The 22,910-nt window shown below is 41.6% G+C and overlaps 1 protein-coding gene across 1 annotated transcript in view; it reads left to right on the top strand.

Annotated features, from left to right (window-relative positions):
• Positions 1-22,597, top strand: part of LOC136647516 (kinesin-like protein KIF28) — a 33,992-nt gene extending 11,395 nt beyond the window's left edge. Inside the window, exons 8-23 of the mRNA XM_066623108.1 lie at positions 69-136; positions 2,032-2,174; positions 4,866-4,987; positions 5,930-6,020; positions 7,427-7,481; positions 8,394-8,517; positions 10,821-10,965; positions 11,575-11,693; positions 12,529-12,636; positions 12,821-13,095; positions 13,785-13,919; positions 14,790-14,956; positions 15,918-16,024; positions 16,941-17,091; positions 20,441-20,628; positions 22,436-22,597. Coding sequence (XP_066479205.1) covers positions 69-136; positions 2,032-2,174; positions 4,866-4,987; positions 5,930-6,020; positions 7,427-7,481; positions 8,394-8,517; positions 10,821-10,965; positions 11,575-11,693; positions 12,529-12,636; positions 12,821-13,095; positions 13,785-13,919; positions 14,790-14,956; positions 15,918-16,024; positions 16,941-17,091; positions 20,441-20,628; positions 22,436-22,597 — 2,160 coding nt within the window. The remainder of the gene's footprint in view (positions 1-68; positions 137-2,031; positions 2,175-4,865; positions 4,988-5,929; positions 6,021-7,426; positions 7,482-8,393; positions 8,518-10,820; positions 10,966-11,574; positions 11,694-12,528; positions 12,637-12,820; positions 13,096-13,784; positions 13,920-14,789; positions 14,957-15,917; positions 16,025-16,940; positions 17,092-20,440; positions 20,629-22,435) is intronic.
• Positions 22,598-22,910: the final 313 nt, after the last annotated feature.

The raw sequence follows: 22,910 nt of genomic DNA, 5'->3' as shown, positions 1-22,910 counted from the left end.
AGTAGCATTCTCAATTACTGTCAATACATGAAAACTAACCCACATTAATATTCTTTGCATATTTGCAGATTGCAGCTATTAGTCCAGCAGACATGTGTTATGAAGAGACATTATCAACTTTGCGATATGCTGAGAGGTATTGATGTTCATGTCTTGTAAGGCACATGACTAGATTAGAGTCCAAGGCAGGGAAAGTCACTAAATGCAGATCAGCTGTAACCTCCTTGCACATAAGCTGGCCTGTAGAGCACCTGGCCTACTAGTGTCTTCTAAAAAAGTCACACAGGTTCACACAGAGTTTGAGTTTATTGTGAGAGATGGGGTTGCATGTTACCTCATTACAGCAGTTTCACCATTTTTCAAAGTCAAGCTAACTTTAACAACACTACAGACATTCACATGTTCATACAGTCAGTGTAGGTATTTCATATATGCCCTAACAGTTGCAAAACGTTACATTTTTAAAGCTTGGAAGGACAAGACCCCACCCACACATGTGCATTGGATTGGAGGCCTACAGGCTCTTTCTGTATTTGAATATATATCTTTTAGAAGTCAGTTGTCTATGGATAAATTTGTAGAAATTTGGAGGCCTTTTCTTGATATATATATCACACACACACACACGATTTTTCTGTATCTGACAACATTCTGTAAGTGTGTATTATTCAAACTCAAAAATAAAAAAAATTAGTCTGATATATTAAAAATGAATACAAACAAACAACACTACTAAAGACATAGTTTTAGTACGGGGCTCACAGATACCAGTATATAGTTAAAGATGAAGAAAGCATATATGGCAGATAAAACAATAAAAAATTTAATTAATAAATACGGATTTATTGTATGATGCAAGCTGCTTTGTGAACTTCTCTTGCTGAGAAGCAATACATAAATATTCTTAATAATAACAAAACAAGTAAATAACATGGATCACAAGGTTGAGCAAGCTCCTATAACTAACTGCATGCCCCCCCCCCCCTTAAAACAATTTTTGTGTTGAAAATTTTGGTGGCTTCTCTCCCTTGTCCCTGTTTGCCACATTTTACATCATCCTAAGTGTGCCCAGCAGTAAGGGTTCTCTTCACAAAGCTTCCCCAAACCCTGTATATTGTAAAATCAATTGATGATCAAAGGGAGTTGTTTTGAAGCATTACCAGCAGTGTTCCCTCTAAGGGGTTCATGCCACTGCAGACCCCCTGTTTTGGCTGCATGGTGGCATCTCTGGATGGTTGGTGATAATGTCATAAACTATTGCCACACATCTGGGATAGCCAAGCTCCAAGCTGCGCAGAGCTTGGTTTTGAGCTGTGCATCTGTATTGCCACACAGCTTGGAGGGAACACCGGTTACCAGTAAGACTTGTCAGTTATTTGGCCCTAATGATGGACACTTGGATGTGGTGGTGATGGTTCGTTTATACAGTTCCATCAGTGTATATGGTGCTTTACAATAGAATAGAAGGCAGCTGCCTATCCAAGGTCTCAAGACACAAGGCAGGAAGCAGAGGAAGGGGATATGAAAGCAAAGAGGACTGTGGAGAACAGGAGCTTGCACCTGATCTGGGAGAGGAAGCCAATGCAGGAGTCTGAAGGGTGTGACATGGGGAGGGAAGTAGGGGAAAAGGGATGAGTTAAGGGAAGACAAGAAAGGAGAAGGTTGCAGTAGTCAAGGTGACAAATTAGCAGGGTGTGAACAAATGTTTCCCTGTCAATTATTTACTGTAACTGAAGGAGAGTGACATGTTGAGGAAGAAAATCAACTTTAAGGCAATTGTTATTTTTCTCACTGACTGGAGCAAAAGGAAAAAAACAACAGCTAAATTGGGTTACTTGTTGTAAGAGGAAAGAAGGGCCCTGTATCACGCAGCACTTTCTGTAATCCCAATGGTGCAGTTATTAATTTTTGAAGTCAAAATCACCTTGGTAGCCTCGTTGTGCGTATTTGACTGCATTTTTCTTTTTGCTTCTGTAACTGGGTTTCCTCCTCTTCCCCTCACCCGCCCCGTTATCTATGCTCCTCCGAAAGAACAAAAAAGATAAAGAACAAAGCTGTGATAAACGCAAGTTCAACTGCAAAACTGATAAAGGAGCTGAAGGCAGAAAATTGTCATTTGTTGTCCAGGCTGGCAGGCCTTGGAAACTCTGGTAAAACAGTTGCAGATGAAACAAGTATGTATTATTCAGAATGCAGACAGTCTCTTTTGATCATTTTGTAACTTTTTCTATAGTCTCCTTTCTGAGCGATGGTACAAGGTGTTTATAGTTTGAATTCAATGGTGCCTAGTATGAGCAAAAAGACTCCCTCACACAAAAGGGGCTTTTCCAATTTCTGCCAATTCTCCTCTTTCAGCTGTAATCCTGTGCATCACAGACCACACCATTTGGAAGGGCCCTTAGACCCTCTAGAGCAGGGATGCCCAAACCCCGGCCCTGGGGCCACTTGCAGCCCTCAAGGCTTCTCAATGTGGCCCTCAGGGAGCCCCCAGTCTCCAATGAGCCTCTGGCCCTCTGGAGTTTCGTTGGAGCCCACACTGGCCCAACGCAACTGGTCTCAGAGTGAGGGTGACTGTTTGACCTCTCGCATTAGCTGTGGAATGAGGGTTCCCTCCACTGTTTGTTGTTTCATGGCTGTGATGCAATAGCAGCGGCAAAGGAAAGGCCAGCCTTGCTTTGTGCAAGGTCTTTTATAGGCCTTGAGCTATTACAAGACCTTCATTCATTCATATAAGTTCATCTTTAATATATTCATTTATGTAAACTTATGTAAATTTATTCAAATTTTAAATGTAAATTAATTCTTCCCCCCCCCGGCCCCCAACACAGTGTCAGAGAGACGATGTGGCCCTCCTGCCATAAACTTTGGACACCCCTGCTCTAGAGCACCTTTTAGGAGACACAGGGGGATCTCAGTTGGATGTGGGAGCTAAGTAAGTTCTGTTCCACCAGCAGAAGTCTGCCTGAGGGTCTTGGCATCCAAGCAATGATTTCTGAGGGGCATGTTAAAAGAACAGAGATAAGGACGTAACTAGGCACAGGACTTTATGTGCCACAGAAACAGAGTATGAGATAATCTCTCTAAGCAAGTTTTTCGCATTAAGAGCATAAAATATGCTAACATTTTATATTTTTATAGTTGTTTTAAGAAAAAATACATTTAAAATTCCCTGGTTTGGGGGATGGGTGGGAGTGATGGGTCTTCTTCTGACTTTTCAGAGCTCACATTCTCAGCCAATATATCAGCCTTCCTACTAAGGCTGGTGTTTCTGTAACAGGGCCAATCTCTTTATTATGGTTAAGAGCTACATCAACAACAGTTCAGGCTAACAAAGTTCTTAATTTAACCAAGGTTCATAGCTAGTTAAAAATCTTTGTTACTTGGGTAATCTGATTACAGTAAACATTGGCACTGACGTATCAACCATGGTTAAGAGATAAGTCCTGTTGCATATACAAGTCGCAGCTCATTATCCACGAAGGTACTGTTCTGGAAGACCTAGTGGATTTTAAAAAATCAGTGGATACCAAATCAGTAGACAAATAGATTTAAATATCCACTTCCAGGTTTCTTGCTCCTCCATTGCTCATAATGGAATAATTTCTTTCCATTATTCACTGCATCTAGTTGCTGAATGGGATATGGCGTCTGCATCCTGGGATGACAATGCAGTCTGGGACAACAATGGAAGAGCAAGAAAATCAGAAGTGGGTCTTTAAAGCTATCCTTAACCCCAAGAAGCTTGCAAATGATGTAGTTTAACAGCACAAAGGTGCTGGGTTTTGGTGGATTTTTCCTTGTTACAAGGCGGACACCAGTCTCAGTGTTGAGTCAAATCAGCGGATACTGGAAGAAGTATCAACTGGAAAAAGCACGGAGGATTAGAGTATACGCTTAGGAGGATTAGAGTATACGCCCAGGATTAGAGGATTCTACAGGCTGGGAAAATGGTCTTCAGACCTGCATGAATAGTTGTTTGTCCACTTCAGTCTGCTTATCAGGGTTCTCTCCCTTTCTACAGACAATATGATCAACCTTGAAAATACTCTATAAAATACTTGTCTAACCTTAGAACTTGGCAACATTTCTAATGCAGCCTTTATCTTGCAACTTTGGTACATGCAATCGATCACATTAAAGATATTTAGGACCCAATCCTAACTTCCCTTAGCGCCAGCGCTGTGCTCCAGTGTCAGCACCTGGTATTGCAAATGTGCCACAAGGCATGTCTGTGGCACCTGGGGAGTAGGGGCTGCTGGTGCTGGGCCTCAGCACTGGATGGACTGCTGGCAGGCCAGCGCTCCTTGAGTCTTCTTGGGGCAGGGGGAGGCAGGGAGTGGGCAGAACAGGGTGGAGGGATATCCTAACCCCCCTCCTGGCCTGGGCAGCCCAACATGGGCCTCCTCAGATCTGCAGCCACACAAAAGTGGGACAGATCTGAAGAGACCCATTGGTGCTGTGGCTACGTTACCAGGGGTAAGCAAATGCTCCCTTACCCCGAAGAGACTCCTGGCACTAGCCCAGCATCCATTTGGTACTGCTGGAGCTCTGGGCGCTGTCGGGCTTAGGATTGGGCTACCCATGTGCATAAATTCTATCAGTGACTGTATGACAGTTCCCTCATCCTCCCAATTTGATATCCTTTCTTCTTCTCTTTTGTCAAAGTACTTGAGCAAACAGCTAAAGTTCCAATTTAGAATCATTTCACCAGTGCTTAAGAACTTTTCTTTCATTTTCTAAGTACAAAAGCATAATAACTTCTGAGTATTTTAGATTTCTGTTTTGGGAATCTGTAAAAGAATATACCCATCAACATCTGGAACAATGAGAAGGCAGTTTAATAAAAACTTTCTTGATCCTTACAGAAGAGCTTCGCTGCTTGCTGGCAGAAAATGAACTGCGGATTCAAGCCATTCAAGCAACTTGGGAATATCGTCTGGAAGAAGCACGGAAAGAATGGGAGCAGCAGTATGCTGCAGTAACTCAGGTAGCAACTTCCTGAAGCTGGGTGTCCATCTTCACTGTGTGCCTTGCCTGCAAACTCCCCAGGGGCATCTGAGTAATCACTTATTGGAGCAAAGTGCTTGACTAAATGGACCCTTGATCTGTTTCAGTAACAAGTTTTACCTTCTTCACAACTTGGAAATGTATAACTAATTCATGTGGCTTTACATCGTTTTCCAGACCCAACTGTGCCCTCAGCTCTACCACCACAAAGTTCTTCCCCATTCATCTCAGTGATGGTGGTGAGGGTTCGATGGGCACTTTGGACTTCTGAGACTGTTTTAACTTTTTGGATTGGGCAAGTAATAGCTGCTTCTCATTTACAACCCTGTTCCTCATGGCAACAGAATAGTAGCCCTGGGGAAGTATCACATTTTTCTAGGTATAAAATGTGGTGTTTGGAATGCTGCGAATACATGAAGGAAGCCCTAAAAACTAAATGCAACATATGTACATGTGTTTTTCATCTGGGGGAAAAAGACCTTTATAATTCCTATAGCTGCAAAAACATCTCTTTGGCTTTGTTGCAGTCTGAGCTGCTATCAGAAGCACTGAATAGCAACAAGGAAGAGCCAGGCCATGTGATATTTATCCAAATTTGACAGACAGAATGGAGAAACCCAAAGACTTACAGCACAGGGTTTTAGTTAGCTTTTGAAAGATGAATGCGGGGTTTATTATGGAGTCTCACCTGTTTTGTTAAAGTATTTTTCTATTTTGGGTTTTTAAACTTAAAGTAGCTATATTGTTCATTAGAGGAAAGATATTTCTTTGGCCATGTGACACTTAGATCTCTCTGGGGTCTTCTGGAAAGAAGCTAGGCATGTTCTTGTTGGGGTCAAGGTGTCCCCTCTAAGCATATTGTTGGCTGTCATTTGATGCATTTGGGCAGTGAACCTAAAGCATTTTAATGAATCTTCCACAGGAGAGATGGATGATGGAAACATTTCCTTATCTTGTGAACGTCAATGAAGACCCTCAACTTTCAGGGGTTCTCAAATACTTCATTCAAGAAGGTAGCAATGCTGCGTGCCTGTTGCTTAGCCTGGTGCTCTATTTCATTGTAGTATTATTAAGCAGCATAGGTATCAGCACTTGAATTCAGAGTAATGCAAGCAAAGGAAAAAGGGGATCTCTGATTCAAGGAGCTTGCAATCCAATTGTTTACAGCTGGAGAGACAAGAAGAAGGCAAAAAAAGAGTAATAGGGTGAATACCTGCACATATAATTACATATACACAAACCTAAGCAGGTCTACTCAGAAGTAAGTCCTATTGTGTTCAATGGGACTTACTTCCAGGAAAGTGAGGTTAGGATTGCAGCCTTAGTGTTATAATGTTTTCTGGCACAAAATCGAACATATAATAAATTCTTGATTTATTGGACCTTGATTTAACAGTCTTCAGAATGGATGCTTTCTGCTCCATTAAAAACTAGTCCAATAAATTTTACACATGTGCATCTCCATTAACTTCAGTGCATTCAGATTTAATGGACTTTGGGCATTGACACTCTTTTCCCCATTAGTCCATTAAACTGAGGGTTCACTGTATTTTATGGTGTGTAATTCTGTGAATAATGAGCTTGTTTTCCATGGCAATAGAACATTCCGGAATAAAGTGTCATGAGTCTTGAGTTGAAATGAGTTATATTTTTCCTGAAGGCAACAAATGCCATTTTCACATGCAAATCCGATTCAAACCTTTACTGCATTTTATTTCCTGAGCTGTGAAATATGTAAAAGAAAGTTGACCAGAATGTGCTTTTGTCTTCCATATGGTTCTCTTCCACTTTGAGTCTGACAGCAGGTACTCTTATGAGCTGAAAGTGACCTGAGCCTGGGTGAAAAATCTTCAAGTCAAATAGCATATTTTACTGTAATCTAGCAAAATTATATTCCCTAAATTGCTTCTGTGTTAGAAGCCCAAGACTGTGCTTGTTTGGCATTTCATGAGAACATGTGAGAGTATTTGCATATTCTTAAGTGTGTTTAAAACAAAAAAAGATGTGATCCACAGGTGTGGCATGTGGTAATGGAGCATTGTCCAAGAGAATTTCTCAATAATAAACTGCTTTGTCTTTGAAGTACATAAAACATGCTTAGGAATTTGGTGCTGGTTAGTTCCTGTGTTGCAAACAAAGGACTGGCTGTCTTGACCTTTTTTCAAGATATCAAAGGAGCTGACTTGTGAATGAGATGGCGCAACACATCTGATTCCTGCAAGCACTTTGGCCATCTCTCACTGAGGGTTGACATGGCTAACTGGGGAAATCATGGGGGTCAATGTTTTTCGTTTTATGAGGCATCCAGCAGCATATGGAGAGAAGTTCTGGGTCTATATTGGTTCAAGTATGTCTGCAGTCTTTTGAGACAAAGATGCAAGACAAATTTTAAAACAGAAACTTTTTCTGTTTCTTTCAGGTTCTTCTGATGTTGGTCAGTCATCTTCAAATGCAATAACGCTCAGAGGTTTGGGGTAAGGATATGAGATCGCTGCATTTTTAGTCCTTCTGTTCCAGGAAAATGTATGTATGGGTTATGAGGCAATTTGATGTGGTTGTATTTATTTCCATACGATGATTTTGTTACAAAGGAGATAGAAGGAAATGGTAGAAATTTTCTACAAGGTGCCACTTACTAAGGGCCCAATCCTATCCAACTTTCCAGTTCTGGTGTAGCCACAATGCAGCCCCATGGTAAGGGAACACATGCTCCCATACCTTGAGAAGGCCCCAGTGACTGCCCCTCCACCACAGGATGCAGTGCACACTCCACTGGCACAAATGCATCAGCACTAGAAAATTGGATAGGATTGGGCCATACGATTACTATAGGTCTGTCACTATGGCTTTGTCTATTCTGCAAGCTGTTGGTTTGTGTTGCATCATCTGTTTCTATAAGCTGGATTCATATCTAATTGTCAAGCCATCTGTCTTGTTGGCAAGTTGGAAAAGTGACAGCAAGTCACTTTATGACAGCAAGTCATAAAGCCCAAAGAGAACTCTTTTCTCCTCCTCAAAAAAAAAAAACTTTGCATTTATGCCAAGCTTTCTGAAGAAATCTGTACCAGCACTGTTGACTGCAGCTGGCAGTAACTCCCCAGGCCATTACACAGGATCATTTTCCTAGTCCTAAGTTCTCTTTAGTGAGGAGTCCAGAGACTGAACTTGAGGCCTTCTGAATGCAAAACAGGCCTCTCCACAAATGGACCCTCTCCATTGGTTTCTGTTTGAATGTGCTTTCAAATAATCATCTATCAATGCTTTAGTATCATATTACTACTCCTGCCTTATGTTTCCTAGAAGTAAAATGTTGAGATTTTCAGCATGTATGAGATGAGGGGAAAGTTTCATTGTGGCTTTGAATTGTTTGCCTTCATCTCTTTCAGTATTTCGGATAAACACGCAACATTCACAAACGTTGATGGCAAAGTTATGATAATTCCTCGGGATAAGTGTAAAGTCATTGTTAATGGTGTACCCATTGTTGTGAAAACAAAACTGCAGCACCTGGTGAGTTCCTGAGTTGTTAACAATTTCCACAGTATTCCAATGTACAGCTGGCACACAGCTTGATGTCATTAACAATAATCAAGGGGAATGTTCAGCCTTGAAAATGTGACCTAAGGCCATCCGGAATGTCCCAGGTTCAATCCCTGACATCTCCAGATAGGACCGGGAAAGACCCCTGCCTGAAACACTGGAGAACCTCTGCCAGTAAGTGTCAATGGTCCTGAACTTGATGGACCAAAGGACTGACTCAGTCAAAGGCCCCTTCCAATGTTCACATTTGTATTGTGTCTGGAAAAAGGGGCAAAAGAGGGCAACCAAAATAATTGGGGGAAGGTAGAGCTCATTCCTTATGAGGTAAGCCTCTGACAACTGGGGCATTTTAGCTTGGAAAAAAAGTGATGGAGGGAATATGATTGAGACTTATGATGCATCATGTGGAGAACATGATGCATGTAAGAACTTCTCTTACAACACAAGAACCAGGGGTCATACAATGAAGTGGATTGCTGGGAGGTTGCGTCTTTGTTCCCACAGCATGTAATTAGTCTGTGGAACTTGTTGCCAAAAGATGTACTGCTGGCCGCTAGAATGGATGGCTCTGAATAGGGATTGGACAAAGCCGCAGAGGACAAGTTTATCAATGGTTACTGATCATGATGGCTATACTCTATTTTTCTGGATCAGTGGCTATATGCCTCTGAAAAGCAGTTGAAAATAGGCCTTTTCTCTCCTGCTTGTGGTTTTCCCAGAGACTGCTGGTAGGACACTGTGTGGAATAGGATGCTGGACTAGGTGGGGCTTTGACCTGATTCAGCAGGGCTTTTCTTCTATAACAAGCAGTGTTGCGCGTTCAGGTGGTTTGGTTGTATTGGAACACATGCAACACTTGACAAGGCTTTTTTTCTTTATAGACTTTTTGCTCACAAATCATTTTTGATAAGCAGTTATTTCTGCATACTTTAATACTTTTATTTTAAATTATCTGTAGCCCAAACTTATTCCCACTTTAGATGCTGTGGCAGATGATTTAATTTAGAAGAAAATACCAGCTGCCTTAGCATTTCTATTGCACTTCAGAATGTTCAAAGTTCTTCACATAGAGGATCTCAGGCTGGGTTCTCACATGCCACTGTGAACAATGTGGTAGAAGAGACTTTACCACATCAGGCAGCAGCTGGTGGGATACCCCTTTTGAATAATCCCCTGTATAAAAAATATCTGCAAATAGAAATGGGGAGGGGTGTAGCCCAGCCCTCTTCCTGCCATGCTTGTTTTCTATTTGCAAGGAATGTTTTAATATAGTGAACATTAAAAATGTTCCTCCACTTGTTGCTTGAAGGAGTGTTCAAGCCAGGGCTACAGTAGCCTGTCCCATCCCAAAAATGTTCCCTCTCCCAATGCCCACTTTTTTGGCTAATTAACATGTCCTTATCTCTAGAAACAACTGCTGTGGTGTGCAAAGAAATGAACACAGCTCCTTATCAGTTTGAGCAGTTAAAAAAATTTTATTGCTACAAATACATACACTTCCTGCACTTCCTCTTGTCCAGAGGCTTTCCCTCCCCAAAACTCCACTTAAGTCAGTGGGTAAAGGTCCAAAGCCTCCAGTCCAAGTCCAATCCAGTCTCCAAAGCACAGACCAGTCCAGTGTTCTGCAGCAGAGTCCCTCCTCTGTGTCCTCTCCAGCAGAGTCCTGGTAGTCCCCTTCTCCCATAGGTCCTGGTCCGTAGTCCTGGTCCGTTCCGTGTTCCGTAGGTCTGGGGTCCTGTAGGTCTGGGTCAGGTTGTAGGTCTTGGGCTTTGCTCCTTCTGAAGCTGCCTTTTATTCCTGTATGTCCCGTTGTCCAAATGCAGCTCATCTGTGAGCTACCTCATTAGCCCATGACCATTCAAAGTCCCATCAAGGTCAAATGAAGCTCAGGTGTCCATCAGAGTCTCCATTGGCCTTGATTGATTACAGCTGTGGAGCCAGCCCTGCCCTTCCCAGAGCTGTCAACCAGCTGTCAAAACATGGGAATCGCTGTCAACACCACATCATCCACCTGATGATCTTCTGATCTTCCATTACACAACCCTTCCAAAATTGTACAGGGCAGAACTATATTATTTGCAGATTGTGGTGGATGTTGAGGGCTTGCCCATTGCTAGCAAATTAGGACCCTCAACTTCGTCTCTTAGCCCCACTGCATTACGCTACCTGTTGGAGTAAAGACGAGTTTTGCCCTGGCGTATTAACTGTACTGCTTAACCATTAAGTGTGCAGCATAAACCCTTTCAGTAAGCATTGTGTCCTTAATTCCTCAGGACCGGATTATTTTAGGGTCAAACAGTGCATATCTCTACATTGGTCCTCCTACAGATCGCACCAATGAAGACCTCAGCAGATACGATTATGATTTTGTTCAGTCAGAGCTGGCAGCGGCTGAAGGTTTCAGTGTAGATAAACTTGGTAAGTGCTCTAATATGGACACTAAGCTAATGTACTGTGTGGTGGGCCAGTTTGACATATTTCTGCACACTGTTTCCATAGTTATAAACACAATTGGAATGCGTACAACAAAATAAGGAACTTGACCTCCTCAAGTAGATTTTAACTTCTGTGCTCCACTTCACAAGTAACCTCTACAACCACAGTCACTACTGCTACAAGATAAATGACCTCAAATCTGGGGAAGATTTTGGCTTTTTTTTTTCCAAACGGAACTACAACCCCCTCCTTTAAAGATATCTTGTGAAAGCAGTCTCAGTGGGCAACCTTAAATCTTTCTACCTTCATCCATACTTTGTAGTAACATATTACCATGACTTAATGGCGGCTTTAAACCATACTGGAGATATGTTCCCCCAGTACAAAAATGGCATTGTTCGTATATATGTTTTGACTGATCAGACAAAAACTGCATGACTACACAGATGTTTGCATAACCCAGCACTGGAGAAATGCTAGCTGTATCTAGGAATATTTGAACAAAAAATTGCATATGCTTCAGTTACATTTCCCTTCCCCCTAACCATGGTGATTCCTCTAGTTTAGAATTATGGTATTTTTTTTTCAAAGGTCCAGCAAACAGGAAGGATGGTAAGCCAGATCCCAGTGTCCTTGCTGTTTTCCATGATTATATCAAATTGATGCCTTTGGTTGCAGAAGCAAATCAGATGAGTGTGGAGCTAAGCAAGGTTAGTTTGTGCGCTGTGTCCCATTTCTTGTTTGCTGCTGGATCAGACCACCTGTCCACTGAGCAGACCCTTAGTCAAGTAAGAGGGTGACGGATGAATGAGAAAATGTATTTGTTAATTGACATGAACCTAAGGAGTAGCATGTTTCTTTTTCTTCAGAATAAATTTTGTATAAATATATAGATATATAAAATCTTCCGTCTAGTTTTCACAATGAAACTTGCAAGTGACTGATGCTGTGTAATGAATAAAAAGAACCTTTTTATATAAGGCACAAGGATTTGTTTGTTGTTAGTGCCTCTGTAATTTAACCAGCCTGCCCCACATATCTCTCACCTGTCTGCAGTTACAGCAGTCCCAATGGAGGCTATGTCATCTCAGCTCAGTCACAGGTTATACTGCTCCAGGATTGTAACATCTGTGTTACGAAATCATACTTTCAGGAGGAAGTGTCAGCTAGAACAAACTATCTGAGACAGCTGCGTTTCAGATTTTGTGTCTCCTTGAAAGAGAAACCAAATAATTGGACAGGTGGAGGGCAACTGATAAGAACTACTTTGGGTGTCACAATTTGTTACATTCTGAATTAGTATCATGTACAGTACTAACATTGCCAAACAAGGGCTATTAACTCTTTTCAGTAATTGAAAATAATGAAGTTCTGTGGCTCATCCCTTCCACCATCTTACACCAGGCAATGCATTTCTCCAATGACAACTTACATATATTTTCAGTCTTCATACAGCAATGCCTGGGAAGTTTGGCTATTCAGGCTTTTTAAATGTGATGACAAACTGCTGCAGTAAGACCATTTGGAAAAGTTTTTCTTTCATAGGATCTAAAGTTGGAGCTGAAGGTAAAAAATTTGGCATCTTCTGATTCCAGAGGCTATGATCTGCAGAAGGAGATAAACATTAAAGTGACACACAAAGTTACAAACCAGGTAAAATGTCTCGGTCATTAATTGCACTGTCTTGTTGAAGAAAACTAAGGGAACAGCCAGTCAAGTTTGTACTTTTCACACCAACGGGGTCTTCCCTAACCACTCAAGGTCTTTCCTACTGCAATTAAATTTGGTTTCTCTACCACCTGACATGAAATTAATTCAAATAATTTTATTTCTTTAGGTATGGGTTTGGTCAAAACCTAAATTCATCAACAGGAAATTTCTAATGGAAGAGCTTTATCAGCGCTTTTTAGATGGGGAGGATGTGCTGGTAGACAAAGAGAGTGATCCATTTTGGGACCCTGTGGAAGTAATTCATTTAGGCTCTGCTCATATCTGGCTCCAGTCGCTTGCTTACTGCATGAAACTTGAAGAACAAATGGAAATTCTGAATTCTGAAGGGATGGAAGAAGCCATAATACTGATCAATATAATTCCATGCTTTCCCAATGGAAGGTGAACCTCTTCATTATCTTAAAGAGCAAAAACTGGACTCGGGAAAGGCTGCCAGGCCTTCACTTGGAGTTCAGGCCTATACAGTGGGCCCTTGGTATCAACGGGGGATCTGAAGACCACTCCCCCCCCAGATACCAAAATCTGCAGATAATTAAATCTGCAGTGGGGGCCCAAATCCACAAATTGGAAGTGCTTTCCAATCACGTCGGGGAGGTCTTCTGAGCTGCAGGCTTGGCATGTGCAGATGCTGAACCTGCAGAAAATAAGGGCCCACTGTACAGTTGAACAATCACTGAGAAAAGATGCATCTGCTGAGCCTCTTCTTTTACAATGCCACCCATTCCTTTGCTGACTTTCTCCCATTTGCTCTACAGCAAAAGGATTAGTAGTACAGACTGGTGGGGCAAAAGGGAGTGGTGGGAGACGACATAGGGGAGTTGAAGTGTAATTCAGAAAAGACCATAGAGAGAGTTGCAGTCACTCCATCTTGAAAGATTTTGGATGAAAATTCTAAATGTAGTTTGGGGGGGGGACGACTCTGAATGGTCACTGGTATGAATTTAAATAGATTTGACCTAGTAACCAGACGCTGGTGGTGGTGGTAATAGTAGCAGAATATTATAAACTGATTTGTGTAGTTCACCTTATTGTCTCATTCATTCATTCCTATTTTTCCCCAATTTTAACAGACCCTTTGGAGAAGATGATATGGTTATTGACCCTTTAGAATTGCTGGGCAAGAGGATTGATTTACAAGTTCACATTTTACAATGCCTTGGAGTCAAGTGGATTAAAGAAGTGGCACAGAGAGGGATTCAAATTGGGTATTGTGTTAAAACTTCCTACAAAATGCTTTCAGCTTGGGTCTATGATGTGAAGAACCATTTCATAAATTCTCTTGTGCATGTAAACTTTGTTCAGAGCAGTAACTCTTCAGTTAATTTGGGTAATCTGAGTTTTCCTAACAAAGGGATGAAGTTCTTCAAAGGAGAGGGGTCAGATATGTATTTGATGCACTTCTAACACATACACACATCTCATTCACGTGCATACCTTGAGCCTACTGGCTTTGCCCATTAATGTACTACTTTATAAATAGTAAGTGCTGCTACTGCTTTTCTCCAATGTGAAACCCAGAGCTGTTGCAGAATTAGTATGGGCTTTGTTCTCATGATTTCCTAGTTTTCACAAGACCATACACATGCAAAAATGCTATTGAAAGTGAATGGGAACTGTACAAAAGCCATTGCAATGTTTTTGTAACCTCCATTCATTTCAACTGATCTTATTTAGAATAATTTTGTTTGTTTGCAATGTTTTTGTAGCTTCCATTTGTTTCAACTGAGCTTATTTAGAAGAATTTCCTAGTGAATTGTGTCTGATAGCTGGTGATTTTTGGCATATTTATTGGAAGTTTATACCACTAAAATTTCAAATTTAGGACTATGTTGTAGAAAACATGCATGTTTGGAGACTGACGCATTCACTGAAAAATGAAAAAACACTTTAAAATAAATTGAAATTTGAGAGTGGCTGCAATACTCAGGCACATGATAATTTATTCAGTAGGAAGGAACATTCAACCTTGAATGTTGCCATGGTTTCCTGCTTGATACACACTGTTATTTTAGCCAGTTGGTCTCTTTGGAGATTGAATTTTACTTTCAATTGCATTGCTTCTTTGGTGTTTTTAGATACAAAGTTTATGATCTCCAAAGCTCATTATACACAAAGCCTGCTTGGAAAAACGTTAATCCAAAAATAGAAGAACTAGTTCAGTTTTCAGCCCTGAAGACATCCCATGAATTTTTGAATTATCTGCAGAAAAATGCTTTAATTGTTGACTTGTGGGGGCTTCAAGGTATTCTGATTGCTTTCATCTTACTAAACTATAAATGTTGCATTTGTCTGCACTTTGAGATACAAAACACTAGTACTGTCTACTCCAGCTGGCTGTCTCTTTTCAAGGGCTTAAGTAAAGTCTTACCCATCTGCTGACATTTTCTTTAGCCTAAGTGTAAGGGTACATCAGAGATATTCTGTGTGCTCTTCTACTAAACCAAACCATCTCTGTTGTCACACCCTGTGCTCAGAAATATATTGGCATGTTTGTCCCAAAGACTTATATTGATTAATTTTAGTCAACATTTTAGAACTGTATGGGTTATCCTTTTATGTGGTTGGTGTGTCAGCTATATTATATGAGCCAGCTTTGCCATGCTACAAGGTCAGAGTAACAGTAACCTAGCATTTTGAACACTAGCATTTTGAACACTAACCTAGCATAACAGTAACCTAGCATTTTGATCAAGGCTGTGTCTTGTATGTGAGACTATTCCAGCTACAGGTTTTCATAATGTCGCTTAATTTCTTGGCTACATTAGTAGGAAGTCATGCTCCCAGGAGATAGTGGCACCTGTAACTTCCTTGTTTCCCTAGGAAACCTGCATGTGCAGTATCATAATGGAACATGTTGGCTAGGAGTTGAGTGCTGGTAGACACTTGAAGCAGCAGAGTAAGGTGAAGGGGAACAATACTTATGGTAGAGACTACTGAAGATCTTAAGCCTGGTTGGAAGAGGCTCAGGCACCCCGATATCTTAGGAAGATGTATTTAGGAATCTTCTAAATACCATTCCAAAGGGTGTGACAGTAACTGCCCAAATGCAGGTTAGGTTTATTGTACAATTACAATTCATGGTTTATAGTACTAATATAAATGTCTGTTAATAGTCTCCTAAATAGCCATGTACATGTAGAAAAGATATGGAATATTTCATAACTACACAACCTTAACTACACAATGCCTTCCCTATAATGCAGAAGGATGTGAACAACCGGACTCCTCGCAACAAGATATGGCAGTCACAAGTGAGGGCTCCATTATTATTGATAATCCTAAAGCTGAGATGCTGAGTCACACTGGCTTGGTGAGTGTATGCATGTATAAGATCAAAACTGTGCTATGGCCCAATTGCATGTAATACTCAAGGAAGCAGAGTACAGTGAGTTGAATGGTTGGGCTACTGAACTACATCATTGATGTCAGATCACATATGTCAGATGGCACTGCCACTTCACCCAGTTGTAAGGAAGCGCCAGATGCACTCTGTCAGAACCCTACCCCATCCCAGGTCTATGTTTTAGGAATGTGTTTGGCTCTAAGTTGTACTTTTATATAACTTTTTATCAATGCCTATAGAAGCAGATTTGGAATGACCCTGAAACTATCTGACAAACTTCACGCAATACATCTTGTTGTATTCTTAAAAAATAACTGCAATTCAGTACATTCAGCAACACTTACTCTTGAAAAGAAAGTGGTGTACAGGCATTTTGTGTCCATGTATAACAACTGACACAAATGTGGAATTAGCATGCATTTCTTCCCCCACCCCAACAGAAGATTAACTCTTAGGTTGTTATGAAGGACTACTTCCCTAGCATTGCCTCCTTGCCAAACTTTAGTAGAACCCCCACCCAAACTTTGTTTGAAAGAACTGCTGTTAGGGGCCCAGAATGTCTGGGACACAGGGAAGAAGATCTGAAGAATGGTAGCTCTAGCAGCTAACAGTAAATTGCTTAAACAGAATCTCAAAAATCTCTCCTAAAGATAAAACTGGGGACAAAATTAGGATCATGTTTTACTGTAGCCAAATTCAAGAAAACAGGGCACAAGAGTGTACATAATAGCACCATGGGTCACATCATAAAATTCTCATCTGGATATGACAGATTATGTCAAACTCACTGAAAAGTCAGGACCACTTCAGTATGAGCTACTGTTTTCATGCAAATTCATCAATATCTTTTTATAAAAAATTGGTGATAGGATTTCTTTTTAAGAACACAGAAAACCAGATTGCTGAACTTTACCAAAAGCTGCTAAAGCTAGAGCAAGAGACTGAATTACTTAGAGATATCAACAGAGCTCTAAGAGAAGAAAATGTACTTCTGAAGGATAAACTGAAACAATGTGAGATAGAAGCCCATCAAAGTAAGTACCTTAAACCTTTATACATTAAAATGCAATTACTTATCCTTTAAGCATGCAACATACTTCAAGCAGGCTTTGGATCCTTTAAAAGGATCAAGCTTACTTGATCCTTTTAAGAGTTCAAGTACTCATGTTGACTTTTATTTATACTTGGGTAGGGGTGATCGTCAGAAAGGTTTCAGGTGCGGTTTTCTTGCTATAGTGGCCCATCTGAAAGTCTCAGGTTTGCATTACTGTACTGGTACTATAAAAGAACTGCTATGAAACTTTTCATGGAAACTAATAAAAACTGCAGAATTGCTAACAAAAGATAGCACTAGAAAGGCGTATGAAATTTCCTCATTCATCATATTATTTAACCCCCTGAGAGTGGGAAGCAAGTGGCAGCCTCAAGGAAACTGATGGCCATACCACACAATAATGAAATTGGCCCTGGAATGCTTGATTTTTTTCTTCCCTGATCTCGATGACAACCGTGGCTAGAGGGCAGTCTATCTGAATTAAACTCTCTCTGACTATTTGTGTAAGGAAGAAAGCATGTATTGTAGCTTCCTGGGGCCAATAGGTGCATGGATCCAGACAAACTACAGTGGGGCAAAGAACTTTCATGCTTCAGTCCTAGGCAGCCCCACCCCCCTTTTCCTCAGAGAAGAAAAATCGAGCACATCAGGCAAATCAAGGCAGCTTAAAATCTTTATCAATCTAGTTAAAAAAAAAATCAAAGCCATAAACAAATGCAGCACACACTATAACTCAAATACAACTTAAAAATAGGCAGGGTGGGGACTAACTGAGCCTTGTGGAAAAGACAGGCAGTCCTAAGTAGACATTTTTGGTGGGCTGTGGGCCTGCCAGGAAGCTGCAGACCAAAATGGTGCATGACCCAGGAGCTTTGTGACTCAGAAGCCCGGGGCACATGTTGCCAGTGATGTGGGAAGCATGCAGAAGTGACTTCTTGTTCATGCACCATTTTGTTCTGCAATTTCCTGGCCTCAGGCTCTGCTACAGATGATGTTGTGGGTCACCAGCGTAAGAAGTTTTAGAACCCCTGGACTAAGGTCAGCAGGGGATGTAGCTGGTTCACCAGCCAAAGCTAAGCAAAAGCACTCATGGCCTCCTGAAGCTTCAGGTTCAAGGCTGGGTCTAGGAGCACCCACAGAAAAACAAACATCCTTCTTTAAGGGCAATGCATTCCATCTAGATGTATTACCAGCAGCTTTCCTATTGACTAACAGCAATTCTCCCTTGCCTGGATTAAGTTTCAGTTTATTAGCCCACATTCAGTCCTTCACAGCTGGGCAGAGACAGATTTAGAACAGTCTCTAAGCTGAGCTCTAGCCCATGTTCAATCAGATTCATCATGAGTCTTCCTCCACCCTCTTGTAGTCTTCCCAATTGCTTCCAAATATGTTTGTGTCATAGTATGATAACTACAACAGAACTTCCCCATCCCTCCCCCAGCTCTCCATTGCTGCTGCAGTTGGGAAACCAGCAGACAAAGTTGGAAGAGGTTAATCCCACTCCCCACTTCATCCAGACCAGTGTCCATTATATACACCAGGCTAGGATGCTCATCCAGAATAAATGCCTAACTAGCTCAGTTCTGTCTTTGCCTGACCTGCCACTAGCACCTTTAAAGCAGGGAGACTGCCACTACTATTTTATTTATTTAGGGCAGCGGTCTCCAAAGTGGAAGCAGCACTGTGTGCCTGCAAAGGCTTCCCTGGCATGGACAGCACTTACTGTTCCGTAGGGAGCAGCGACAAAGCACCTCTGCTCACTCCCATTCCTCCTCATGTCCAGCTGCTTCTGCCCAGAAATCCAGGTGCAAAGCCTGCTGGGGCGTTGGAGGTCAGAAGTGGCTAGATGTGAGGAGAAATGGGGGTGAACGGAGGTGCTTTGTTGTGGCTCCCTCGTGAACAGGTAAGTGCCCTTCAGGCAGGGGAGGGTTATGGAAGGGCACAGGGTCCAGCCCATGGACCAGAGCCTGGAGAGTGCCGATTTAAAGAACGTATACCCTGCCATTCCGTTGCCAAAGCAAATGCCCACGGTTTCATACAAAATGTTCATAAAATACAACAATAAAATGATTTCTAGGGACAATCATGTTGGGAAGAAATAAGTGCTGGAAGGAGAAATAGCACTCAATGTCTAGACTTCCTATAGCTGACCTCTTTGCCTCATCACATATTAGAAGGAAGGATCTTTCTATCTTCTCCCTCAGCCTCCCCCAATTCAGATGAAAGCCCACCTCTCTCAGGACTAGACCAAGATGGAAAGAGGAGTACCTGCTAATACATCAGTGTAATTTTAACCAAACAAAAGTGCAAGCTAAAAGGACCCAAACCAGATGAGTGGGTCCACCCCAAGCACACCAGGCATATTCAATCATTCCACTACATGGGGCATTGTTCCCACCCACAGTTATGGGTCAGACCGGGACAGTCACCCACTAAACTGACTGGTCCACCCAGTTACCAGACCAATTCCTGTCACATTCTCTAACAGTCCAGGAGAGCCACCACCTGAAGAAGCAGCCTGACATGAGTAGCAGGCTCAATTTAAATGCCAGACATTCCTGGATATGGCTGTTTCTTGGGGGCAGTTGTTCCTGGCTAACCTCCTGTTCAGAGGTTAACACCAAGAAGGCTGGAGAACAGTGTACTATCTTCTCAGGGCAGGTGTTCTGGCTGTCCCAGTGCTCTCTCACACACTCCGCTATATATAACAAATCCTCTCATTTGGGAAAGGGTAGCTTAGGCAATAGCCAAGATCAAGTTTATGCTTGCAAAACACATCCAGCTTTTTATTCCTATTTCCTACAAACACTGCTACAAGATGCATTCCCATTAAAAACAGACAATGGATAGGGGAAACAATAGGGGTGGGTTGGGGAAAACTAGGAAATAGTTCCTCTTTCCACTCACCCACTGGTTCTTCAACTCACCCACATCTTCAACTGTGAGGTCGGCCCCTGGAAGCAGGTTGAGTAAATGTATGTAGCCATAATCTGAGAACACTAATCATGACACTTCACCGATTAAACACTCAGCACAAATCTTGTAACCCACATTCTGATAAAGACATACTCTTAAAGTAGATTTAGCAGTGATTTCCTTGATTTTTAGGGGATCCCCAGTCTCTGTTCTGCCCTTGCATAGTCACAGCTCTGCCACCAACTCCTTTAACTCTTCTTCATAGGAATCTCCTCCATACAAGCCCACCCTAACCCTTTGCTTCACAGCCACCTCTGCCAAGTTCTACCTAATAACATCAGAATTACATATATTGTGTATGGATTGTTTGAGTACTGTCAGTCAATAATAGTCTTTATACCTTCTTGTTCTAGGTAAGACCTTAAAGTCTGCTACAAAAAACCAAACTAAGGTAATTCCGTCTGCATCAAAAGATACTCGCCAAGTGTGTAATTCTCGGATAAGCTGCGATGCTGAATTTGCTAAAGCCCTCAAAGCCTTCTACCAGAGAATGAATGTGATCAGAGGACAGTTCTTGAAACTGAAGCACTGCAGACCCCCGGTACATATTAAGTAAATTTGAAAAATCGATTGTATTCTTGGTTTAAACATAATTGGTGCTGTGCCATTTACTGTTTTTTTAATGGCCTACTTTTTGTGTGCTCCAAGTGGCTTCAGAATATACAAACAGGGAAAGAATTCATATCCAATACCTTCAGTAATTCTAGATCTAATCCTTCACTAACCTACGAAAGCTCATGTAATAAGAACATAAGAACAGCCCCACTGGATCAGGCCATAGGCCTATCTAATCCAGCTTCCTGTATCTCACAGTGGCCCACCAAATGCCCCAGGGGGCACACCAGATGACAAGAGACCTGCATCCTGGTGCCCTCCCTTGCATCTGGCATTCTGACATAGCCCATTTCTAAAATCAGGAGGTTGCACAAGTACATCATGGCTTGTAACCCATAATGGATTTTTCCTCCAGAAACTTGTCCAATCCCCTTTTAAAGGCATCCAGGCCAGATGCCGTCACCACATCCTGTGGCAAGGAGTTCCATAGACCAACCACACGCTGAGTAAAGAAATATTTTCTTTTGTCTGTCCTAACCCTCCCAACACTCAATTTTAGTGGATGTCCCCTGGTCCTGGTGTTATGTGAGAATGTAAAGAGCATCTCTCTATCCACTTTATCCTTCCCATGCATAATTTTGTATGTGTCAATCATGTCCGCCCTCAGGCACCTCTTTTCTAGGCTGAAGAGGCCCAAACGCCGTAGCCTTTCCTCATAAGGAAGGTGCCCCAGCCCAGTAATCACTCTCACTCTTAGTCATCTCTCTTTTGCACCTTTTCCATTTCCACTATGTTAGTTCGGCTCAGTTCAGTAAGACCTTTATTGGCATAAAATAGAGAAAGAACAAAACAAAAATATACAAAGACAACACAGCTGAACTGAACTGTCTTCCACTCTGTCCTTTTTGAGATATGGCAACCAGAAATGGACACAATATTCTAGGTGTGGCCTTACCATCGATTTGTATAATGGCATAACATTAGCTGTTTTGTTCTCAATACCTTTTCTAATGATCCCAAGCATAGAATTGGCCTTCTTCACTGCCGCCGCACATTGGGTAGACACTTTCATCGACCTGTCCACCACCACCCCAAGATCTCTCTCCTGATCTGTCATATACAGCTCAGAACCCATCAGCCTATATGTGAAGTTTTGATTTTCTGCCCCAATGTGCATGACTTTACACTTACTTACATTGAAACGCATCTGCCATTTTGCTGCCCATTGTGCCAGTTTGGAGAGATCCTTCTGGAGCGCCTCACAATCACTTCTGCTCTTCACCACTTGGAAAAGTTTGGTGTTGTCTGCTCACCTGTCTCCAGGTCATTTATGAAGAGGTTGAAGAGCACTGGTCCCAGGTGGCGTCTGCAAACTTTGCCACCTCACTGCTCAACCCTGTCTCCAGGTCATTTAATGAAGAGGTTGAAGAGCACCGGTCCCAGGACAGATCCTTGGGGCACACTGCTTTTCACCTCTCTCCATTGTGAAAATTGCCCATTGACACCCACTCTGTTTCCTGGTCTTCAACCAGTTCTCAATCCATGAGAGGACCTGCCCTCTAATTCCCCAACTGTTGAGTTTTTTCAGTAGCCTTTGGTGAGGGACCATGTCGAAAGCCTTCTGAAAGTCCAGATATATAATGTCCACGGGTTCTCCTGTGATCATATGGTTCTTAGTTAAGATTCATGAGGTCACTGCACATTAGTACAATTCCACAGGACCTTTTTCAAAATGTGAACAGATGACTGATTTATACAAGAACTCAAACTTAAATTTCCTTTTTCATTTCTAGGAGGAAGACAATGTACAACTACTTCGGCTTTTTGCTGAGAGACAATCACACATGTTAAAGGATTTTGGAGAACAACTTGAGTCAAGCATGAGTAAACTGAAAAATGATGTTGCCCTAATAATTAAAAAGAAACGAGAGAGACTAGCTTACAACAAGTCCTGAAGTTGCATTATCACCGGAACAACAAATAAAACAGTTGCTGTAGTTTAACTGTAGCACTGTAGTTACTAGCGCACTTATGTGTGAGTTGAGCTAAAAAAATGTAGCTAGTATGTTAATTCCATTTTCCATTTATGTTTCTTAAAAGAGCAGATTGAAGTCTGTCAGTATGGTTTTATTTTGAGCATGGTAGATGGTTACAAATTTGTTGTTTCCATGTAACTTACACATTAAGGATTAAAGGATTTATAACCTTCTTTGATAACACTAAAAACTGAGAAAAAATAACAGAACCAATAGAACATCTTTCTTCTTA

Source organism: Tiliqua scincoides, chromosome 1 (genome assembly GCF_035046505.1).
Source record: "Tiliqua scincoides isolate rTilSci1 chromosome 1, rTilSci1.hap2, whole genome shotgun sequence".
Lineage (NCBI taxonomy): Eukaryota > Metazoa > Chordata > Lepidosauria > Squamata > Scincidae > Tiliqua > Tiliqua scincoides.
This window is presented reverse-complemented; position numbering and strand designations above follow the sequence as displayed.